The sequence below is a fragment of the Nothoprocta perdicaria genome, unplaced genomic scaffold (assembly GCF_003342845.1).
Source record: "Nothoprocta perdicaria isolate Ctin4 unplaced genomic scaffold, notPer1 scaffold_64, whole genome shotgun sequence".
In the NCBI taxonomy this organism is placed as follows: Eukaryota; Metazoa; Chordata; class Aves; order Tinamiformes; family Tinamidae; genus Nothoprocta; species Nothoprocta perdicaria.
Genome location: NW_020455910.1, coordinates 1698268 through 1722363, shown reverse-complemented (window position 1 = coordinate 1722363; position 24096 = coordinate 1698268). Strand labels below are relative to the sequence as shown.

At 38.0% G+C, this 24096-nt stretch overlaps 1 protein-coding gene across 2 annotated transcripts in view; it reads right to left on the bottom strand.

Moving 5' to 3' along the window:
* Window positions 1-24096, bottom strand: part of CPQ (carboxypeptidase Q) — a 138389-nt gene that overhangs the window by 65799 nt on the left and 48494 nt on the right. For both annotated transcript variants that reach the window (XM_026050041.1, XM_026050042.1), the window contains one exon: window positions 22615-22822. In XM_026050041.1, the coding sequence (XP_025905826.1) occupies window positions 22615-22822 (208 nt within the window). The remainder of the gene's footprint in view (window positions 1-22614; window positions 22823-24096) is intronic.

Genomic DNA, 24096 nt, shown 5'->3' with positions numbered 1-24096 from the left:
GAATAGTGAATAATGTATCCAGGAAAACAGCCTAAGGAAGAACACTGATATCAACAGAGTGGAAAAGCAAGGAAGGGCATAGCTTTTTTCTCACGGCTTGCATAGAAAGGAAGCATAAGGAAACTCTGACCCCGCATAAAGCCTTTGAAGCTGGAAATAAGCCCTGTCTGCACTGGCCAAGAAACAATTTGTTGAACCTCATCTAAACACTTGAAACTAACACACTTTAAATACAGTTTTGATTAGTCTAGCTGCATTCATTTGAACTAAGCAATATTTATGTTATTTTTTATTTCTTTCAGTTTATGCAACACGCTCCATGCACTGATTTTCCATGTAAATAGCCAGAAATWAGGACTAATGTCCAGCAAATGGATTGTCCTCAAATTTCCAGCATCATTTTGATGTAGGACTTCTTAGACAGCAGTTAGTCACTTAATCTAATTTTCCCATGGGAAGTTTAAATGTAAATACWGCTAGATCCCAGTTTACCCCTAAGCTGGGCAAATTCTCTTTGGAAAGATATTTGGAGCTATTTTCATGTAACCCAGCAAAACAAATCCAGCTTGGACAAGCCATTATTAATAGAGAACTAAAATTTGAGATATTCTGCCTTGGGATTTCACTACAYAAAAAGCACCAGAGTTCTAAAAACAGGTCACCAAAATGCATATTGGGAAAAGATTGATTATTTCAGAAGGTGGAAGACATTATCTGCAGAAAACTGCTGAAAGAGTTCAGGCAAGTTTCAATTTCCATCAGAATAGAAGACATCAAAGGACTGGATGAGCAAGAGGAAAGCACACTAACTACACATTGTGAATATCAAAGCGGCATCAAAGAGGTACAAGGCTGCAAGTACAAGGCCAGCAGAAGTTCAGCCAATTCCACAAGTCTGTTATAGAGAAAACTACAGTGGATCTTCCCCCAACAGCTGTGTAATTTCTGTCACTACCACCTTTAACTCGTTCATTATCTACCACGTGGCTGGCCAACTATCAAATGAAGGTCATCATTTCCAGGCTGAATGCAGATATTTTAGATGGTCCTTTCATTTCTGCATCTTTCCCAGACTCCTCAGGCCACAGCAAAATAACCACACAATAAATAAATGAAAATCTACCTCACTATTTCTAATCAACATGCTTCTGTCATGCTCACCGAATGAACAAAGAGCAAAATGATTGGGGGAAGGAAAAAAGAAAATTTAGCTTTGAGCACAAGAGTTCATACGCCCAGAGCCTCCAGACTAGGATCCGACAGCTCACAATCCCGTGCTTTCTCTCTCCTTGGATTTGTCCTACTCCAAGGCCACACCAGTGGAAAGAAAGCTGAGCAGAGCTCAGCYGATTATTTATTCATGTGTTAGAATTTGTTTTTCTTTTTTAAGTAGAAGTTTGTTTAATACGTTAGACAGACGAACAGAAACAGGCCAAAAGTTGCAAGCGACACAATGTGACAGCAAGTATATCTCCTTGTCAATATTTTGCCATATTTGAAATATTTAAAATATTACTCAAGGCAATCTGGAAGCTATGCAGGCAGCCATTCTGCAGTGAGTTGAACTTCTCTCTCAGGAAGCTTTTGATGATATTACGTCCAAACTTTCCTTTCTTAGTTTATCTCAAATAATTACTCATGCTACATGGAGACATCTTGTCCTCCTCTCCCACCAAGYCCCTTTACTTCAGAAATATTTAACTATTCCACAATCATTTCTCCTCTGTCATTTCCCACCCTGCATTGCATTCTATTAAAGTGATCAATATTATTTTTTAAAGGATTGAAAACAGGGTGCTGTAGATGGACTTCCAGATGAAGCCCCATCTAACATACCTATATTTTAGCAGTTACTTGTAATTGCATTACTTGGTGGAAAAAAAGCATCAATTAAAATCATGGAAGTTCTGAAAAATATTAAATTACAAAAAAAGTCTGGAAAAAAATGCATATTTAAATCTAAATTTAAATATTTAAATCTAGTTAACATCAGATTAACAATAGTTAACAACAGATTTAAATCTGTTAACATCAGGAATAAAATATTTAAAGAGGATAGTTCATGACAGGAAGAGTACAATGGGTAGAAAGGCCTGTATAACCTATACTAGCCTGAGAAAAAGTGCTGGCTGTGAGAACAGACTTGAGATTCAGAGCAACTGAAGGAGGAGTTAAGGAGTTAAGGAGACTCTCCGATTTATCATCTGGCATTTTCCCGAATTTCAAAAACTTGGGTCTCATTTCCTCTCACTGTCTTCTGAAGTCAGTCGTGTCTTTATTTCTACACATACATACTCTGAATCACATCTCTCTGCATCCTTTTACTTTATTTCCCTTGGTATCCTCCTTCTTTCCTGGCATTCCTCATTCYGCAATTAACAGCATTAACTAATGATAGAGAAAAAGGATTTCTCTTTCACTGCCCAAGCATGTCATTCTYATCCCTTAAATTCCTCTTAGAGAACTTCATCTCTCAACTTTGTTAAGCAGCTTTCTGTACTTATTCTAAACTTTGTAAGTTTTATTTCAAAATCTGTACTTCYAAATTTATAATAAAATAGCTTTTTAATTGTTCCCTATGCGTCATCCTCTTAATCCTCTCTTATCTCTAGTTTAGACTGTAAATTCTTTGGGATAGTGACTACTCTGTTATTCTGAAAAATAAGCCCTGAAAGCCTGGGATACTAGAAACACAGCTACAGCTCTCTGAATAGAGAAATATTTGAAGGGCAACCAAATTATTATTTGTCCTAGAAGTGAACACTATCCAGTCTTGCTTTCTTATTTTTGGACAATATGTTCAGCAATTACCAAAGATTTCCAGAGAGGATAACTGTACAAGGGTTGCATGATCTGGATACCTGACTTTGCAGTGCATAGGGAACTCCGTCTTTGYGCCAGTGCAGAAGGCACCTTTTCAGCGACGTGGACTACAGTGAAAACAACTAATCCCCTTCATCCACTCYACTGAGCTGACCATCTACTCAATGTTAAACTTTCAGTCCTTGTCTTCAAGACGTGCAATGGCCTTCAAGATGTTCAGAAAACTGAAAGGTCAACCTAGAGTCCACAGTCAGTGCTCTGACATATATGCTCTTGGTTGGTGTGGTGTATCAACAAATGTTCAGGAGTCACCAACCACATTCAGTGTGATGGAGCATTTAACATAAGCATTTTAAGATAAGTTAACATAAGCATTTTAACTTGTGTTGTATTAARAGATAGAGATGTTCAAGATATCAGGCTCATTTTCAGAGTAAAATACTTTCTTCCTGGGAAAGAGTATTAGTGTCAGACCCACAGAGTGCAAAGAAGCTCTGCTCCCACACGAGAGTACCTTTCAGTCTGGAGCTTTAGCTGGTCATCACTAATTACAATAATCAGCACACTATCATCATTTATCATGCAGCTCTAAACCCCACCTCACGGTGGAAAACATCCCTCCATTTTCAATAAAATGCTGCATTAGCTATGAAATATTCATCATCAATTGAATTTCCAAACAGCAAAACTTCCAGTGGATGAACACAATAATGTTATATAGAGGCATATACATCCTACGTCTAAATTCCAAAACTGCATCCATCAAATGCTTAAAGTTGCCKATCTTTCCCATCTTCTCCTTCAGGTTAAATATCAATTTTCAAATGTCTTCTAAAAAATATTTTATCCCATCTAATAAAACTATATTAAGGTGAAACTGTATTTTACTTGATTTTGAAACTGTCAGGGATTATGACATCAATATTTTCCAGTTATTAACACTACAGTTTAACCAAATAGGGTCAAAACGCAACTCGCTAATACCTATTAATGCATCTTCTTACCCATTCCMTGCATGTGTAACAGTTGTGGTATTTTGGTAAGATGATACAAACACCCATCTGCTTTATCTCTTGAAGTGCCTTTACCAAATGTTATGAAGTAGAAGCTCCTCATATTTCACTTGCCATTATACATTCTATTGAATTAGCTCTGTTAACATTTTCTGTTAAGTTTGTAATCAAAGAATTAATCTAGCTCAGCAATAAGAATTCTGAGCTAATAACATTGTTTTTTTCAGCACAATCTTTAACGTATTTTAACAAGCAACAGTTTGTTTCTATTCTTTCTCCTTAAGCTTCCTAGCTTTACAATCATAACCTGCCTGAAATATTCCTGGGATGAGAAGCAATTATCTCAATAGTCATTTGCACACATATTTGCTAATAAGTCTGGAAAGTCTGAAGTTATATTTCACCATGGTTCTTTTCAAACATGCCCCAAATTGAGCAGCAAAATATGTTTTTTTTTTTCCTAAATTCTTTCTGCTTTATCCACATCATATCATAGTCATCTGCCTTTCTGTCATTTTGTTTTTAGTTCTTTATAAACAATTTATAGAAGAAGAGCAATTCCCATGATCGGATTTTTAAATATAGATGCAATCTTTTGTGCACTGCTAGTCACTATATTATACAAACCACAAAAGTCTCACCCAATTTTTAAAAAGTTCCCCACTGGAACACAAGACAAAAAGACTCCAGTTCAGACTGTACAGTTCCTGCATGGAGGACAAAGTGCAGGACAAAAAACATCATTTTCTGCTTTTCATTATAAAGATATCACATCTAATTAAGCTTCTTTATAAACCTTCCGAATGGACACAATATTGGCAAAAACAAATAAGGCAGCGGTCAAAACAAAYGATACCTTTGATTTCCTCCCCTGGCTGCCCTGGATGTGCTTCCTTCCCAAAGGACTTGCAGGGCTGCAGAGCTGGAGCGGGAGCAGAGCCGGGCGCCCCGCGTTGCGCTGCGGGGCCTAGCGATGCGCAGAGCCCTGGCCCTGCGGCAACGCGTGGGCAGAACGGAGGCCATCTCAGCAGATGGGGCCGCTTGGTTTCTGTTCCTAAGCTGCTAAACGCGGCACTGAAGTGTATGAACCTTGTGTGCTGGCTCTAGAGAGCCCAAATGGCACATTTCATGTTTTCCAAGTCCACTTACACACTTACACACACCGTCCCTCAACTAACTCTAAGCAAGCACATTCATTAAAAAGCCCTCAGTGTAGCAACTGCTAAATATTCTATACATATGAAAAGACTTTAGCTGAGATTGCAAAAGGCCTGAAGGAAATACAACTGGTACAAATGAAGGCAGGAAATTATGAATCAGGGCACCGCTGATAGCTCTGCTTGAAAAGTGTGGACAGAACAATCCTAGATCAAGCACTAGGTCAGGATGAATCCTGAAATTCTTAATAAGTGCCCTAGTCTGAGAGAACATCAAAACACTTTAGAAAACACACAAAAAAAAAAACCCCAAAATAAACCACAGCAAGTACCTGGCAGCCTCTTTAAACAAGTTTTATACTTCACATACAAAACTCTGTCTGTCATGCTGAACCTGCATATCGCTTTCTGCTAACCTACCTGAATCCTCCTCATTGGACACTACAAGTTTCTAGGACTTTCCCAAGCCAGCCATGGAGCAGAGCTGCTGTGACCGGGTTCTCCTCCTCCCCGTCCAGCTTCACAGAGCTCAGGTCCAACTTCACAGCCCCACTCCAGTGGTATGTCTGTCACCTCGTAGCAAGGCTGGTAACCCTGCTCTAAGGCAGTTTCAACACCAAAGTGGGGTCAAGAAGGAAAAAAGGGCATGTGTTTCTTCAGCAGAATTACTGGTGGYGTCTTAATAAATCTATTGCTTTATTGTGTTTGAAATCTATGCAATTCTCCAAGTCTCCTGCTCTTCACCCAGTAAAATGATTTATTCCAGAACAAAATCCTACATTAGCTTGTCGCTTACTGAACGTTCAATTCAAAATATTCAAATATAATAATTCAAATATATAATATTCAAATATTCAATATAATATTCAAAATATATAATATTCAAAATCTGCTGTAAAAACCTGTTACTGTTATTTTCTTTCTTTTCTGTTCTTTTTTTTTTTTTTACTCTTTTTGGCAATTCACAGCTCCAAGTTACTAAACCAGTAATTTATTAATCATTCAGTCTAGCCTGGTAATTGTTGCACAAAACTAGAAGAAAGTCAGACACTAGTTTCTTCTTGAGCTGTTTTCCCTTGGTACACAGTAATCTATTTAAAGCATGCAGAAATTAGCTAGTGAAAGGATTACAACTTTTTTTTTTTTAATCTTTAAAAGAGTTATAGCTCCTGAGTGCAGTGTCATTAGGAACCTCTTGCACATATGCTTTCCAACAAGACAGTAAATCAAATCTACTTTCAGATGCAGTATTTTTCATCTCTATTTTTATACAAATGGTAAAAGGCTGAAACACAGCCTCACAGGTTCAGAGGAAGGCTCTATTCATTTACAAAGAGAGCAYATGTTCAGTTAACAGAAGAAAACATAGGGGTTAACAGCAGTATCACAAATGGRGAAGAAATGCCCCTGCAAGAGATTCAAAAATTGAATCTAAGTTTGATTTCCTTATGTGAATTGTTCCTATCACATCCTCTTGAAGAAATAGCATTATGAGTTAATTAAAATGGAGTTTGAAGACATAACACTGGTTATTAAATATAATTTTTAAAAACTCTACTAACTAACTGAGCATGGTCAGAATGTCAAGTGACTTGCCTCAGTTATTGTTTTATAAATATGTGCTCTAGCTCATTCCCAGCTCTGACGACATTCATTGAATATCACACTGATTAGATCACGAGAAACTGTAACTCCGATCCTAATTATTTATATAAATATACAAGTATATATATATATATTTGTGCAGTATCACGCACACAAATACAGCACCTTACACAGGAAAAGAAATTTATTACAAAATTTTCCAACCCTTCTTGGAGCAAGCAGTTTGAAGTGACCAAAAACATTTCAGTGCAGAACATTTATTTCCAGCCTATCAAAAWTTTTTCTTGAAAGTGCATAAGGTGGCTGCAGTGTGTAAGTTTGCGCAACACAAAACTTGCAGCTACCAAAAAGAAGATTCAGCTCACATAGCATAATTTTTAATAAAACCAASTTTAGAATAGGTTTTTCTTCATGTTTATGGTCCACATTATTATCGTACTTCCCACAACTGAAAAAAAAAGAAAAAAATAGCAATCTTTCCCTCCTAGTCTTCTTTCTGAGAAGGCAAGTAAATAACTTAATTCACTTGCAGGATTGCTTGCTTGGGAAAAGGAATATGCAAGCAAAAGGGAAGGATAAAAATCAAATAAATAGACATGAACCCTTTTTTTTTTTTCTTGAAAGAATCTATTTCATCATTGATACTTAGTTCCCTTGGAAGTTACCTCTTAGTTGTGCAATAGCTGACATGCTAACTACAGAGGTTTTGAAAAGTACATTTAAAAATGGAGCCATGTAGAGCATTGCAACTACGGTGCAAACATCAGATCTTGTTTCAGTATTCAGCAGGAAACTACAGCACTCAGCACAACACTAAGATGGCAACTCAGCAGATGTTCTGTGTTACTGGCTGAGATTTGACAGCTTTTTCATTTCCAGTTACAAAATAAAATGAAATACAGAGATCATCACAAGTCATGAATCCGGCCTACTTAGTCTTTCGGCAAGTTTAAGCCAGTGTTTAATAGCATGATGAGTATTTGGGTTACCACAAGTACTACAAAAGCCAAAAGAATTCCCAGGCAAAGGAATGACTTCATCCAAGGGTGGAACTTGCAAGCCTGGATAGGAGAATTGGGTTTCTTCTTACTTGAGGGGTCCTGCCTGTGAATCCTTCCAGGGTTAGCTGTGCAGGACTGCAGACTCCCATAAACTTATAAGAGTGTAAAGGGGAAAAAGACAAATCACAAACTATGGCATGCAGAGAAAACAAAGGCAAWGTCTCTGGAATATAAGGTCAAAGAAAAGTACTTAATTCCTAAGAAATTTAATTCTACAGTCTTGGGCCAGCTCTTAGAAACTGCCTCCTACAGACATGCTTTAGCTTTGTTATAATGTGTTCTATCATGGAAGAGGAACATAGCTATTTAATTCACACTCTTCTTCTTGTGTTTTCAGATATCACCAGCCCAGAAAATGGAACAGCAGTAGAGAAGAATCAGTACCTTGAGTGTGATTAAATCAATTGATCAGAATTGGGTACATATCTCCCGTAGAGGACAAAATATTTGCACATCCTTCAGAAGGTCTTTTTTTCCCATCAGAACTATCCTCTGCCAAATTCACTTTCATCTAGCTGATCTCTGTTCACAAGCTGAGCTYATTGAGGCATAAGATCAGCTTGGTCCTATTACTATAGAAACACATAGTGAGAAACACAGAGATGTGTGTCACTCGCACATTGATATTTAAGTCCATGTTGTCTTAATAGTTCACCCCACCAGTATCTGAGGTTGTTTGAACGCAGGCACAGAGAACTGAATGTTTAGAGTTTGATTACTGCTCATGTGAACTTCTTCAGGAGGAACATAAAGTCTTTCAGTAGAAAAATCAGGATCACTTGGATGGTATCTCTTAATTATTGACTTTGCAATAGAGGTGGACTCCCTGGACACAGACTTTGCTAATACTACTTGGAGTATTCCTGGTTCTACTTTGGAATGAGAGGTTAGTACAGAGCAGGAGCAGCAGTCGRCATGTTCAGTATCTTCTGGGTCACTGCAACACTTAAATATCTAAAAGGCAAAACTGTTCTCTGAATACTTTCCTCCTCTGCCTCCTAACTGGACCTTCCAGCATGTTTCCCAGAAGTAAGGTAACAACAGTGGGTAGTAAAGGCAAATCCCTGTAGGCCACCTTTAAAGTAATCAGAGAGCAATTATTTCAAGTCTGTACATGAAACCAATGTGTCTCACATGGCTAATACTGCATGGATTACCTCAAGTGGTCAACTGAAGAGGAAAAATCTCATTAGAAACGATCAGTGGCAAATCCTGACCAGTGGCTGGCTTCCTTTTTTAACTAACATTTGCCCTTGCAGAGTCAGATTCCACCATAAAACTCAACATAAAACAACAGCACTAGGGGAATGCATATTCACCATGTAGGCAGGGACTCAGCTGGGGTATGGCAGAGCAGGCTTTACATTTAAAGCCTCACAGAAGAGAATTCCCACCAGCACCACCCTGAATTGCATTGCTGCTCACCATGAAATCACAGTCCTCAGATCTGCACAGCACTTCCTGCCTTTTCCTTACACAGTAGTCCTCCTAGACATGGACTCATTTTGTGGTCCACYAAAAAGGTTCCAAACACTTGATACTTCACAGGCAGCAGGGCAAAAATCTTGCTGTCACACAGAASTAAAAGAATTATTCCTGCATTTAACTCCAAACAAATGGGAGGAAGRGGAAAGACCCCAGCCACACCACTTCAAAAAGGGAGTGCAGTATTCCAGATGGTGGGGATTAAAAATCTGGGGGCAGGCTGTTGATTTAAGAGGACAGAATGTGAGGCAAGGGGAGCTGGAAATCTGGTTTCTCCACCAAGGCAGTGGATATTGTTGTAACAGTGAATGTCGTGACCCAGGTGAGAGACGGAATCAGTTGGTCTGATGGTCACATTACAGTCTCTTGAGCTCACGTTTGCTTTGCTTTTGCAAACTTGGGATAAGTTGGTTACATAGAAAGTCTTTTCAGTAATCACAATTAATTWTTTGTGTGCCATTTATTATGAATGCAAAGAGACACACAGTTGATCACAGTTTCAATTATCTTTGTTTTATGTAATGTCATTTTTCCTTATTTTTTATTCTTTTAAAAAGAGCATTAATCAAAGAACTTAAGAAAAATGAAAAGAGGTTAGTTACTTTCACATCCCTTTTCAAAGTTTAAAGGTAGAAAATCCTTTACACGCATATATTCTCTCTGCAACATTTTAATTTTTTTTTATATCAATCCTATGTATTGACAAACATCTAATGAATTCCAATTTCATCTGCAAGACAAAACCTTAAAAGATGCTTGTTTGTTAAACCTGCAACAGAAAATTATCTTGTTTTATAGGCARGGGTTTGATATTAAGGTAAATCTATTTCTGAGCTAATGAAGAGTAAATGAAGAGAGCTCAGAAAAACAGCAGGAGTTCTTCACAGGAACATCCAGAGAACTTTGGATAAATGCAGCTACTTTAATTACTAAATCAGTTCTAAAGCAATTAYATGAGTATTATGCCAAATGTTCAAGACAAATAATTTGTGTGGAATCTTATTTGACATTGTTTATAAAAACTGCAGTGGGCTTATCGAGGGAAAGAGGCATAGAAATGACACCTCTTCACCACCACAGGGGAGAGGAGACAAATGTTTCGAGTTACAGGATGGGAAAGAACCRGCTGCCACAATAGTCCTGCTCTAGGCCAGCATCACATTCAAACAGCAACACAGTCTAAGGCCCTTAGTGCTGTCTTTATTCATTACATGCAACAAATTCATTTAGGTCCACATGGTTCAGCATCCCAATGGCAAATTGGTATCAACATCCCACATCATAATTAAATAGGGTGATTTGGGGCAAAGAAAAAGCAGTAGTTCTCTGCTTCTGAGATTCAAAAAGAGATTTTACACTGATCGAAAAAGCAAAATTATTGAAAACATCCCACCCAGTATCTTCCTGAAATCCCTTTGAGAGAAGAAACCCTTGTGTACTCCACAAAGACACATATTTAAATGAAAATGCAGTTACAAAGAAGATTCCTTAAAAATACTGAGTTTATGTCTACATATAACCCAGCAGCTTCAAAAATTTTGGTGACACTGGATTGAAGCACCCAAAATTATTGCAACGTACGTGCTGTTTCCACAACTTTTTTCRTGGCTTTGGAAGAATCTGCATTAAGTGATTCCTTTCATAAAAACTAACTTAGCAGCAAATGATTTAATTTGGCAGATGTGCAAATTATGTATTTTCCCATATATATATTAGCTAATGGATCTTAAATACCTAACATTCATGCTTCATGGTAGTGCCTAATCTTATGCTTACAGGTCACAAGAGCAGWTTTAAATGTGCTGCACAGATAATTAGAAAAACAAAACATCTCTTCAGTGCCCAGGCTTTTGAAAGAAGCTTCAGAATGTGCAGCAGCAATTACAGCATGAGAACGACCAGACCCTCTCTCAGCAGCCTGAGCTTTCTGCACTCACAAAAGGCTGCCTAGATGCCTCTTCTCCTCCCCATACAAACGCCCACTTCACATGTCACCCTTCATCCCTCAGTTCGTGGAATGGCCTAAAACACGTGAGCTCGCAGGGCAGGACAGCTCTTCCAAGGAAAAGTTCATTGGCAGCACTTTAGAACCATAAAATCAGTATCACAGAATCATCATGGTTGGAAAAGACCTTCAAGGTCACTGAGCCCAACTTTTATGCCACAGTTTCTCTCTTCCTTCAGTGCCTGTTAAGCTCCAAATGCTTCATAGCTGTTTCCAGCAGATATGGTGAGGTCCCTGCACAGCCCACCCTAGCAGAGCCTTCTTCTCTTTCAGTGACCTGCCAACCAGGACAATTTCACAGAAACAGACAATATTAAAGCATGAAGTGATCTTACAAAATCATTCAGCTGAACCCCACCATACAGTTGAGATCAAGCATACTTTTAGGAAACACTGCCAGCAAAAACCTACTTTTTTCCCRGATGCCTTCATGAGTCTGGGAAGCAAAACATGTGCTCCTAAAACCTTCCTACATGATGCTTCCCTACTTTACTACCAGTCATTTTTTTCATATTTTCTGTGATATAAACTCATTTCTTATCCTGCTTGCCTACCCAGGGAAGAACAATTAAACTATTGTTAGGCTACCTTATAGTAGCCTCTTAAACACTCCAAAAACTCATTTTTCTCTTCTGAACTACATAAACCCAAATTTCCCAGCCTTTCAAAATATGCCATCATTTCTGAACCTTATTTCCCATGTGGCACCCAACATTGCGTTCATTTCTTTATCTGGAGGAAACACTTCATAGTGGCAAAAGCAGCAGAATAAATAAACTGTCTTCCATGTTTACCATGGAATATATTCCTTCTACCCTTGCCATTTTATGCAATGGATCTGTATTACTGACTCAATGATTTGTGGTACATGACATCCCCTCCGCCTCTCTCTCATTTACACTGTCCAGTTCAGCAGATATTCCCCCCTCTGTATTTGTATATTCAGTTTCTTTTTGAAGGCAAGTATATCAATATTGATCATTTTGTCAATATTATTCTAAATCTTTGTCCTGTCACGTAAAATATTTAAGACTTCATCCTTGTGATCCTGGAAAACTCAGATCACATTCTATATTCCCTCACCTTTTTCCAGAATCAACAAAATCAGATCACCCTCAAATGAGACCTAAAACGTCCCCTGACTCCTATTCACAGATGGAATTTAAAAAAAAAAAACTGTCACATATAAAGGGAAATTTATACRCAAGTAATTTGAGCCTTAGCCTTGGTTAACTTTGTGCAACTAATAATGTCATTTATTCTGACAGGCTGTTGGCTATTTGGGACGGGGGGAACAGAGGAGTTTATTATATTGCTCTCTAACATGACACTGTATATGTTAACAAAAACCACATATAAAAATGCAATCCTTACATATTTTGATATAATTCAGAACATTAACAAATTTTATTTAAAAATATTCATATGAAGCTGTATCTCTTTTCTGAAATTCAGCATTCAAATTTGTCTATGCAATGTTGTATTACATTACCAAATTAATCAATGAAGAAGTAAATGCATTATATTCAGCGGGTAAGGGTGTAATCCAATTATCTTTTCCAATTTATTTGAAAGTTGGAAACTCTAGTGAATGAGAGGAAAAAAAAGGCAGAGATCTTCAGCCTGGGTCTGGCTATAAATAGGGTTATTAACTGTAGCCTATTTATATGCACAGTACAACAGCTGCAGATTTCCATTAAGACTTGCAGAACGTGGGTTAAGAGGAAGTCATATAAAGTTCCCTGAATATTATTCCATTTGAATTAATAGTTCCTGGGAACATGTTAGCACATAAGTGGAGGTGAACAGACCTCAAGCAGAGAATATAGACCCAAGACCTCAGAATCCCTGACTTCAGGTTTACAGGTGAAAAGAAACCAAATCACAGAAGCAGAATAGGCCAACAGATGTAGTATCTGCTCATAAGACAAGACAGAAAGGGACATAGTTGTCAACACTTCAAGATCTTGCTTTCCCTTCTCTTCAGCAAGTAATAAGCTAATCTYGGGCCCTATATTTGATCATATGAAAGGAGGAAAACAACAGGGGAGGAAGGACTTCATATTTCAAAAAACAACTCATGCATGAGTTATTTAAGAAGTCAGTAATCAATCTGTTGCCAAGAAGTTGGATGAGATGTATTTCCTATTTGGAAGAGCAGAATATGCTCTGCTGTGCTGAACTGCACGTCACTCAAAATATCCTAAAATATCCTAAAAAAATCCTAAAAAATATCCTAAAATGTTGCTGTATCCTACAGCAACAAACTGCATTACAGTGCAGGACTATTATTTCATGAAATACCTTCCCCTACAAGCAGCACATGAAGCTTGGCACATGTAGAGGATGAGAAAACTCTTTGTCCAGCTGACCTCACTGAAGGCAGAAGTTAAACCAAACAATAATTAGACCAGGTAGACAATTATAAGAAATCTCAGAATTCTAACTGATACTGAAGTACTAACACAACATTTAGTGTTAGCACTTTTTCTCATTGAGTTAAAATATTTAAAACAAGGAAAATTCTACTTACTTTTATGCACACTAAGAAAAAAGTGTTGATTCAGTGCAATTTCTAAAGCAATATGGTTACAGAGTAATATCTCATCTGACATCATGATATTATTCCATTCTCCACCCTGTGTATGATTTTATAATATATATAATTAGATGAAACAGGACAGAGATTTTCTTTGAATAAACAGGACATTATACACAGTTTTGCAATTAATATTTCACAATGACAGCTGTAAATTCAAACATTGTGATAGAAGTTGGATGCCAAAGGGACTATGTAACTGCAAGAATACACTGTAGTTTATTTCTGGCCAAATTAGCAAAACAGCCCATGAAATAAACAGCATAAAATTATTATGAAAAGTGAATGCAGGCTGAGGGACACATTTTTCAGCATGTCTGAAAAGCAAAACTGCTGACCCAGCACCGCAAAACAGATTTTCTGGTAAAGCCCTTACAACTTGCCTTTTTTGTTTACACCTTCAATAAAAACTGCGGTCTCAGAAAGAAGCAGAAGGAAAAGATGGAAATATATTTTGTATTTTAGAAATAAAATCAGAGTAGTGATCTTCATTTTCCCTTTTTTGTTTTTCTTCTCTCACTAATTCAGATGCTTACAGATCCATTTCCAGGTTATATAACCCTGCAATGTCTCAATCCTGAACACACAGAGCAATTCACTGGTCTGACTGGTCCTGCTTCCTATTGAATGGACTCAACCATATAAAGCAGGAATTTGTCCAAAAATTCTACCTACCTGGTGCAACAAACTAAAAATTGTATTCTTGCATAATGAAGTTGTCCATAGCTTCCATACTATATCAAGACACAATTGTTGGTACAAGATTTGATAATCATTGTTAAAGTCTGTAAACAAAACTGAGTCCTTTATCTAAGATGCATGTCTGCCAACATATTATTGACAATAATTTTGGACAAATTACACTGGTATAATGTGCTTTACAGTTTATTTCGCTTTGCTGAACCACAGTAAATACTTTTGTATTTATGAGTACATTCACAATACAGCTAYAGGGGCAAAATGAATTTTTTTTAAGGTTTCAGAAGCTCACAGGATCCCTTTTAGGCAGACAAAAATGGAAATAAAACTGCATTAAAAAAATGAACAATATCAATGTTTAATCATACTAATGAAACAAACAGAGGAACTGACACTGGATCCCTTAAAGGTCACAGAACCTGGGATGAGCTCCTCATTTTCATCTCTCCCTGCTCCTTGCTCTCCTAAAGCCACAATGGGAGGCATGAAATTCCAGTAAGCGCAAATGTAAGTGTAAGAGCACATGGAGTCACACGCAGTTCCACAGTTTGTTGGATGCTTCTCAATATTGCTGTCTAACTGTCCCCAAAAGTACAAGTTCTGCTATAAACTTGACTTACCATTTCTCCCAGCTGATGCAGTACATCAGTACATTTCAAGTACTGCGTTGGGTTTTATTTTCATTTAAACCACYGCTGTCCATATTTCCTTGTGCTTGATCAGACCAAGTTCTCTCCTCCTCTCTTCTCAGCCCCTGCCTGAACATCTTGTATCTCAGTTGTTTTAGCCCTTCTCCTCTGCTCCATTAACAATTCCTGCTTCTTCCACTATATCAAATATCACTCTCAGATCTTCTTCCACATTACAAAGAATCACAGGATGGTTGAGGCTGGAAGGGACCTCTAGAGATCATCTAGTCCAACCTTCCTGCTCCAGCAGGGACACCCAGAGCACGGGGCACAGGGCGGCATCCATTTGGATGGGTTTGGAGCTCTCCAGAGAAGGAGACTCCACAGCCTCCCTGGGCAGCCTGTGCCAGGGCTCTGTCACCCTCACAGTGAAGAAGTTCCTCCTCACCTGGAGATGGAACTGCCTGGGTTTCAACTTATACCCATTGCCCCTTGTCCTGTCGCYGGCCACCATCAAAAAGAGTTTRGCCCCTTCCTTGCTATGTTCTCCCCTCAAATACTTAGACATATTAATCAGATCTCCTCTCAGCCTTCTCTAGGCTAAACTGGCCCAGCTCGCTTAGTCTTTCCTCATAAGWTAGAAGCTCCACTCCCTTAATCATCTTTGTTGCTCTCCGCTGGATCCTYTCTAGAAGCTCTATATCCCTCTTGTAGACACAGGAACTGAAGCCTCTGATGGAAGACAAGTGTCCGTTCAACCCAAACACTCTTAAGACGCAGTCTTCCACAGGCCTGCATGGAAAAGGATGGATTTTCTTAAACACTCCAATTTTCCYCTGATTCTCCAACTGCATTTGCACTCGTCCCTTGGCTGGCCCATTCACTAGTAGGATAGAGGATATTCACAATAGGCCAATAATATAGTCTGCACCTAAGGAATATGAACATATTCTACAGCTAGCTGCTGCAGTGAATGGATGATTTTAAACCAAGCCTTCACATTTGGCACCAGTATTTCCAGCATCTACTTATTCATAGTGGAAAATATGACAAACTTCCTCTCTTCCCCCTCAACAACGTGGCTTTCTACTCYGTGCTTTAGGCACGAGTTACACCTGCCACATGCAGGACTACCTTTCACGTGTGCTTGTATATGAGAATGCAAGAGGGACCGAGGCAACTATTTTACATGAAGAAAAAAAAGTTTCACGGTCGTTCTATAGATCTGTGTGTGTTTGTAAATTATTACTGAAACAAAATACTACAGTAATTCTTTAAACTGCTCCAGGGGAGTAGAGATAATGGAAAGCGTGGGAAGAAAACAAGTGTCACAGTACATCTGAGTAAACTCATATAATAGAAAGGGCAACAAAACTATATGCTGCTGAAATAAAATTGTTGGCCAGGAGAACAAGCACCTCAAATGATACGTCTTATGTTTTGCACCTCAAATATTACATCTTATGTTTCAGTATCACTGTTTAATTGGCTGCAATTTTAGAAGTGCAGGAAACAAAACCTGTCCAAGCATTTGGAAGAATAACACAGGGAGCTAAGGTCTAATATCCCTCTCRAAACAGATGTTGAAGGCAAGTAAAGCTAACATATTTTTTCTACATATTGCAAKAGCTCATATGCACTCACAGTTACTGCATTTCAACCAGGGAGAGGAAGATCCTTTCCAAGAAGGGCAGCCTTGATCACACTGCTGGAGCCCACCCCTGATTCCACTCCTGTTTCACCAACCCGAGCCACACAGGAATTCCGGCTCTTGCATGGCAGCAGGCATGGCCACTGGCCAGGCCCTTCATGTCATTCGCAGTGCTAGTTTGTGTCAACAAAAGTCCTCAACAAAAACTCTCAATTGTRCACATATAGATACAGTATAATCAAATTCATAACACCCAAACATTACAAGGACCCTATTACCATAAMTAATCTGATTTGTGCACCTTCCAGGAAGAATATTCCCAGAAAAAAAATCTTTTTAATTAAAGCTGTTTTGAATCTTCCTTCCACGCGCAGCCATTCACTCATTCCATCAGTATTTCAGACACACAAACATTTTAAGCAGAACGATGCCTTTTAACTGTTATCCCTTAGCAACACTAACCACATATGTACAAATCACATATGACGTATTCATTGTATAAAAGTATCTTATACAATGATAAAGGATCCCATCTRCTTAATGACTTTCTCGTCATTCAGAACTGCAAGGCAAACTGTGCCCAAGAACCACCCAGTGTAACTTCAAATGCTTTCAAGTCAGTTCTTGGGTTTTAAATGGACAATTCAAGTTTTACAACATTTGTCAAGCTCTACACCACAAAATTTAGCACACACTTTAGACTGAACGTTAGGGTGGCCTTCTGGCAGTTTGAAAAAACATTTTTTAATGGTCAGGTTACAAAGAATTTTTTTCTATATATCATTTTCTTAATATTTTGACCATTTTCACCATGTCGAAACTTCTGTTTAAGAAACAACGGCGTTTTTGCCCTTCCCTTGAGGCCCACTATAAAAGCCCCCAGCCACATCCCCAAGTACAAAGCTCCATTACTAATAAAACCCACACACAAGTACTACTTCTTTCAGCAATAACTGACGCAAACAAAAACTTCTGAAGAAAAGATTTCCTAACAGTGTCATCRTTTCATCTTCACCCTTTCTCTTGTTTCTTCTTTGTGCTTTCTCCTCCTCTCCTCTCCTCCTCCTTTCCCGGTCGACTACTATGAAGCAAAGGCTGGCCCTTTGGAAAGGCCATCTCCATAAGCATCTGCAAAATTCCTGGAAGAGCTAGGGAAAAGCATCAGTCTAGCGACAAGAGACATGCTCAGAGAAGTGCACTCAGAAACACTTCAACGGTTTGGAATGACCAAAAAAAGTAAAAAAAAACCCAAAACCCACCACATAGAGAAAATGTGATAATGGAGCCACARTTTGATGGCTCCACACTCTTAACAAATCTCTGCTCAAAGCTCTGTTGTGTCCCTGATTTAGTTTGCGCAAAGGGMTGTCTGGAAGCCACATCAAAGGGCTAATGGAGAGACATTTTGTTAACATATGTAGAACTGATGCCAGGCCATAAAACAGCATTGTACTGAGTATGACATATCTCCAGAGAAGCTGTTTTTTCTTTTCTTTTTTATTTATTTCTTTTCAGTCTACAAATCAACTTTTCCTTATGTGCATGAATGTCTAACAGACAGAAGCTGAGACAGTTTCACGGTCTCCTGTTCCCTGGAGTATCCCAGTATCACAAACTCCAAGAGAGGGTCCATTTTTGAAATGGGGAAAGGAAGAGCAATGAAAAAAAAACAAGTAAATAAACTGCTGTTTCCCTTGTAGAACAGCTTCTGTTACATCCATCTAGGTTTGGAGAGGAACTGCATAATCTATTACCTCAGCATCTCTGTTTCTGAGGTCGTTCTTAAGATTGTACCCCTTAAAGTTCTCTACAAACGTGGTGCAGAAAAAATTACCTATGCCTGCAGCTTTCAAGTGAGAGTCACTTTTCAATGGAACATTTTGTAGACATAGTACTATATAAACAGCAAGCAAAAGAAGCAATGTAGAAAGAATTTTTGGAACAGTTATTTGTGGATTTAAAAAAGCCACTTACGAGCTTCTTCTTTTGTGTTCTACAATTCTTAGACTTCTTCAGTTTAACATTTACGCTAGATCACAGAATAATGGGTGACTGTTAAGTCTATGTACTTCCTAGTGCACTAAGGAAACAGTTTTTGCATCACTTACTAACTGAAAAARTAAGTAAAAGAGCCCTGCACACCAAGAAATACACAGTTGGAAAAAATCCTGAAAGTTAGGGTTCTAGAGAGTTGTAGAAGAGCTATTCACTTTGATATCTTTTCAATTAATCTAAAATGTTATGGTTCAATATTTGGCACATTAGGTACACAGAGGTCAGACTAACAAGAGTCACTATTTATAGCATTTACTTGGAAAGAGGAACATTTGCATTTGAAGGTCAGTCATGTTATATCTTTGTTAACATGAAAAGATAAACGCACTATACTGCCAGCTGTGTGTGAATCTCAAATGAAAGCACACCAGTGGAGTTGTGAATTTCTCAGTCAGCCCTCAGTGTAACACAGAAGGATGCTAACAAAAATGTCCTTCGTTCAACAGCACACCTCAAAAACTGCTTTCCCGAAATAACRTCAGGAATGGCCTGGAACTCGGCAGGTTTTGGTACCATTTGTTTTCATTTCACAAACTGTTTGGTTACGGTGTCATTCTCTGGAGATGTGCAGGCCTCAGCATGAGGCTTCCTGCCCTCTCATCCGATCTGAGCACAGTGAAGATGCAAGTCCAGGCTCTGGAAGACCTTGAGAGCTTCAAGTCACAGCGTGTTTGGTCCCATTGCTTCCAGTGGATTTATATGAAGAGTTTGACCTTAAATTCAGTATCCTACCCACACACACCTCCCTCCTCTGAGTACTTATTAGGATTCAGGCTTCAGCAGCCCCTTAAGGAGGACTCCAGGCTTTACCCTGAGCAAGGGGGATGAGCCTCATGCCAGGGCTGTGCTCAGGATGCCAACAGTCTCGTGGCTGCTCTGACATGAACAGGAGCCTGGCAAGAGCAGCACTTTCCTGACTTACAAGGGATAACAGAAGGATAAACAGAGTAGAGACATTTGTGATGCTGAAGGGTCTGTGAGACTGAGCTAGTGCTGACACCAATGACACGATAAACATCAATACACCTCTTCTGTTCAAATAGTTTTTACAACATTTAAGAACTTAAAAGTACAAAGTTGCAACGTACAGGGGATTTCMAAGAACCTTTGTCTTGGTGGGAGCAACCCGAAGTTAATCCAGCTACCGGCTGCCCAAGCAGCAGGGACAGAAACTGGTAGCAGCAGCAGGTTTAAGTTTCAGAAACTTCTGAATAACATAAAGTTAAGCCTGGGTGCCCAACCAAAAGTTTGCAAGTTTGATAGGTTTCATGATTCCAAATACTTTTTGCAACAAAACAAAGCATGCATCACAGGACTTCTAAGAACATCAAATCTAAAACATAGGCAACTCTGAAGAAAAGAAGTCAAAACATGTTATTAACTGTTGTATTTCCTATATGTTCTCAGTAATATTTTCCTAGTATTACTTTAAACATATTATCTATTCCTACATGCAAAACTCCACTCAAAACACATGGGAAAATGGCTTAAAAAGGAGGCAYTGACCTGAACATTCTGCAAGAAGGTTAAATGGAGAAAATAACCTGGTTATAAAAAGCACTAAACTTTTTCCTCTTTAATGTATTTTAATAATAATATCTAACAATGATATAACGTATTTGTCTGAAAACTTTATGCTTTCAGCTCCTSCATTATTTTTAATAAATCTTAATAAAAATGCTAAAATCTGAGAAAGGGTAGCAATGAATTATTTACTAAGCAAGCGGTATATTAAATTGTAATCAATACATAGACAAATACCAGCATTATATACATAAAATTACATCTAGAACTAGATTCATTTTCATCAGATATGCTCCATATTCTGCAGTCAACTTTGTGTCTAGACTGTATTTAACTTACAGCATGGTATAATATCTGTTTCCAGTTATATTTCTCTGGGTCTCCAGCCTCAGCTCAAGCTGTACTGCTTTTAGACCTCTGTGAGAGCTGTACCAGCCACTGCTGATTTCTCACTCAGAGTTCTCAGATCTAGATTAGTTTTTTTCTCAATTCAAAATTAAAAATCCAAATTTTGACCTGTGAAAGAACACCTTTATATTCTATTGGATGCATAATGCATTCCAAAACACTGCAGTCTAAAAAACACTGTGAGAATCGAAGTCTGTATTGCATTTTATTGCCTAAATAGTTAGATGATTCCCATTTTTACCACAGTAACAAAGTGAAACGAGCACCCCAAAAGTTCCAAGAAGAACCAAGCTCTAAAAAAACGAAACATTCACTTGTTTTATTTCTCTGTTTCTTGGTTACATTTCCAAAGTGTGTAAGCTACCACTCACTTTAACCTCAGCAGGGGGCTTGTGAATAAGGCTTTACTCAGTCTTTCAGAAAACTGAGCTTCTCAGTGCAAGAAGTGAGGAGATCCCGGAGCATTTTGTTACTGAAAAAAACAGCAGGATAGCAGACAGAAAACTAAGTAGATGCATCTTAAAGCACCCCTGATTTATATTTACTTTTTTAACATTTGGACATTTTATAGTCTTAATTGAAATAATGTAATTCTGAAATATACCAAAGGGGATTTGGGGAAGATTGCATATTAGCTGCTTTGCTAAACATTCAGATGATATAGAATTATGTTGGCTGCATCCTAATTTAGAAATTAGGGTATTGCCATTAAATCAGTAAAGAAGCATTTCCTGAAGTTAAATTCATGGCTGATGGCATATAAACCCATCAACCACAATGGTTATTGCTTTGTTCCTGCCTAGTGAGGGAACTTCTGGACTGTATATTAATATCAAAACTGAGGAATTCTACACATCACCAGTCAAAGTTACAAAATGTCCATCTCAGAACAGATAAAATCATTAAGAACTGTGCCTTACTGAAAGGACAAAGTTAATCAATCATATTTTCCATTGAAGTTAAGAAACTATAACATTCAAAAAGAATCATAGTTCAGAGGATGTAATCTAGCAGCAGTTTCTGATGCTGCTGTAATTGAGATTGCATCAGCACTTTCATGATAAACTACACAGCTAGAAATCCCATTCTGTGCTGCAAGCTGACATAAAAGACCTTTCACTAGGCACAAATCCTCCAGCAGCACAATTTTGGATCATCTGATTTTAGCCTGAGAAGTTGGAAGAAAAGAGAAAGCGGGGAAAAAAAAAAAAAAAACTAAACCCTTAAAATGGAAACCATCAATCTGGATCAAGTGCAAAGAGAATTTGCAGCTACTTTTTAGCATACATGATTTATTCCAGTGATCTGTACAAGGAAAAGCATTTAAAAAATAAAGTAACAGTCTGTATTCACTTTTGTATTTGCGGGAAAACTCAAACTTCTTTTCTAAACAGGAGAGCCTAACTTAGATTGATCAAGGAACTAACTACTTATGGATAATTAACAGAATGACAAGCAACCTACAAGCACAAATCATGGCAACTATAACCCAATACCTGTTATTTAATAATTCTATTTGTTCCAGTGCCAGGGTTTTACCTCTGTTTACATACATGCTTCTTTGTAAGCCTATGCAGCTGGTGCTATTTAACATGAGTTTTAAGTCAGGGAAACAAAAAGGAGGAGGTTAAATTGTATATACAATTTAGCTCAATTTCCTGTTCTTAGAACACAGGAATTCTTTTGGTCTTGTAAAACATGTCCCAGTACATCAAAACTGAGCTTAGTGGTTTCAAATGTGCTACCTGAAAAAGCATGTAAAGCCAAGATGCCTGGAATGTATAAGAAAAGATGACAAAAGAGTTACACATTTGAGGGATTTCTTAGGAATGGATTTCTTTGGATTTGTTTCATATTTTTYAAGAGCAAAGCAATTTTCACTTCATATATTCTCACTCACCTGCTCTGGGAACTTGCTTCCAACTATCTCTGCCACAGTGTTAAAGGAAGGAGCATCTGGGTAGGTCTTGGCACCCAGCTTCAGGTACACAACAATCTTCGTGCCCCGCAGCGACATTCGTGACATCATTTCAGCATCTTCCACAGAGATGCACGCCGTAGGAATCTGGGGCACATCCGGCTGGTAATTCTGCCATCCAGTATGTGGGCTGTAAAAAACGAATAATAAAAACTCAGCATTAACACCCTAGCTCTTTAAGTTAATACAGTCATCACAAAGTGAAGACCATCATCTTCATTACCACCAGCGGCAGACTGCCAGAAGGATGACGGTCGTTGTGTCTTCAACAAAAGAAATCTTCAATAGAAGAGCTTTCAAGTGGTTTTATCCTAATCAGCAGAGCTGATTACCACACATTCTGTGTATYTGGACAGATATTCTGCATCAGCACTGTATTAGGTCATTGCTATGCTTTACATACAGCAGCCAATCCTTCGATACCATGTTTCCTTCACTACTGTATCAGGAAGACAAGCATTGCTTATTGAAGTTAACATTTCCTAAAAGTTGTTTTATTTCCCCTCTGCCACATTAAAAACAAAAGTAATGAAATTAAACTATTCATTATCCACTATTTCATCTATTTTAACATCAGCCCAGACATGAAAAACACATTTACGTTGTTTACTCTCGCTAGCATGAGAGACTTCAGGAAAAATAAGACAATGAGATTGTGAACAAAATGTATGCTTCTTCTTTCTTAACACGTAACATTTCTTAAGCACTATTTGTGCTTAAGAGTGTGTGCTTGTGTGTGATAAGAGATTTCTTTTTAAAAAAGACAACAATAAATTCTACAGTAATCATGATTTTGTCACATTTTCCTCCACTTGAGTTCTTTACTGGTAATATCACTCAGAACATCAATAGGAAAAACAAAGAATTACAGGAGACATTTCTCAGTAGAACCTTTTAGTGAACAACAGAGACAATCAAGAAGAATACATTCTCTGTCAAATGATATCCAACTCATTCACTACTTGAGAAGAATATATATTTTCCAAAGGATGGTTGTTTCCTTTTATTTACAGAAGTGACATTCTCCAAATACAATGCACTGCTATAAAACRGCAGACCAATGCCCACACTTCCCAGACCTCATGAAGATATGCAGGGAGTAAGACAAAATTTTTAATTTCCCCTAAAACTACATCTCTTTCTGTGGGACAAGAATGACTTCCTGATTAACCGGACTCTACATTTGATATCAAAACATTCTTAAACATTAAGAGACAAATTCCTTAATGTTATTTACATTATTTATCATTTTCTAGGTCTCTTGGTAGAGGTGTGCAGATCAGATCTGCAAAGTGCTGACCATGACACCTGTAGCTTATGTCAATGCTTTTAAAGTGAGGTTTTATATAAGTGTAGGTATATCGGAAGAAAGTTGAAAAATAAATTAAAAAAAGAAATAAGGAT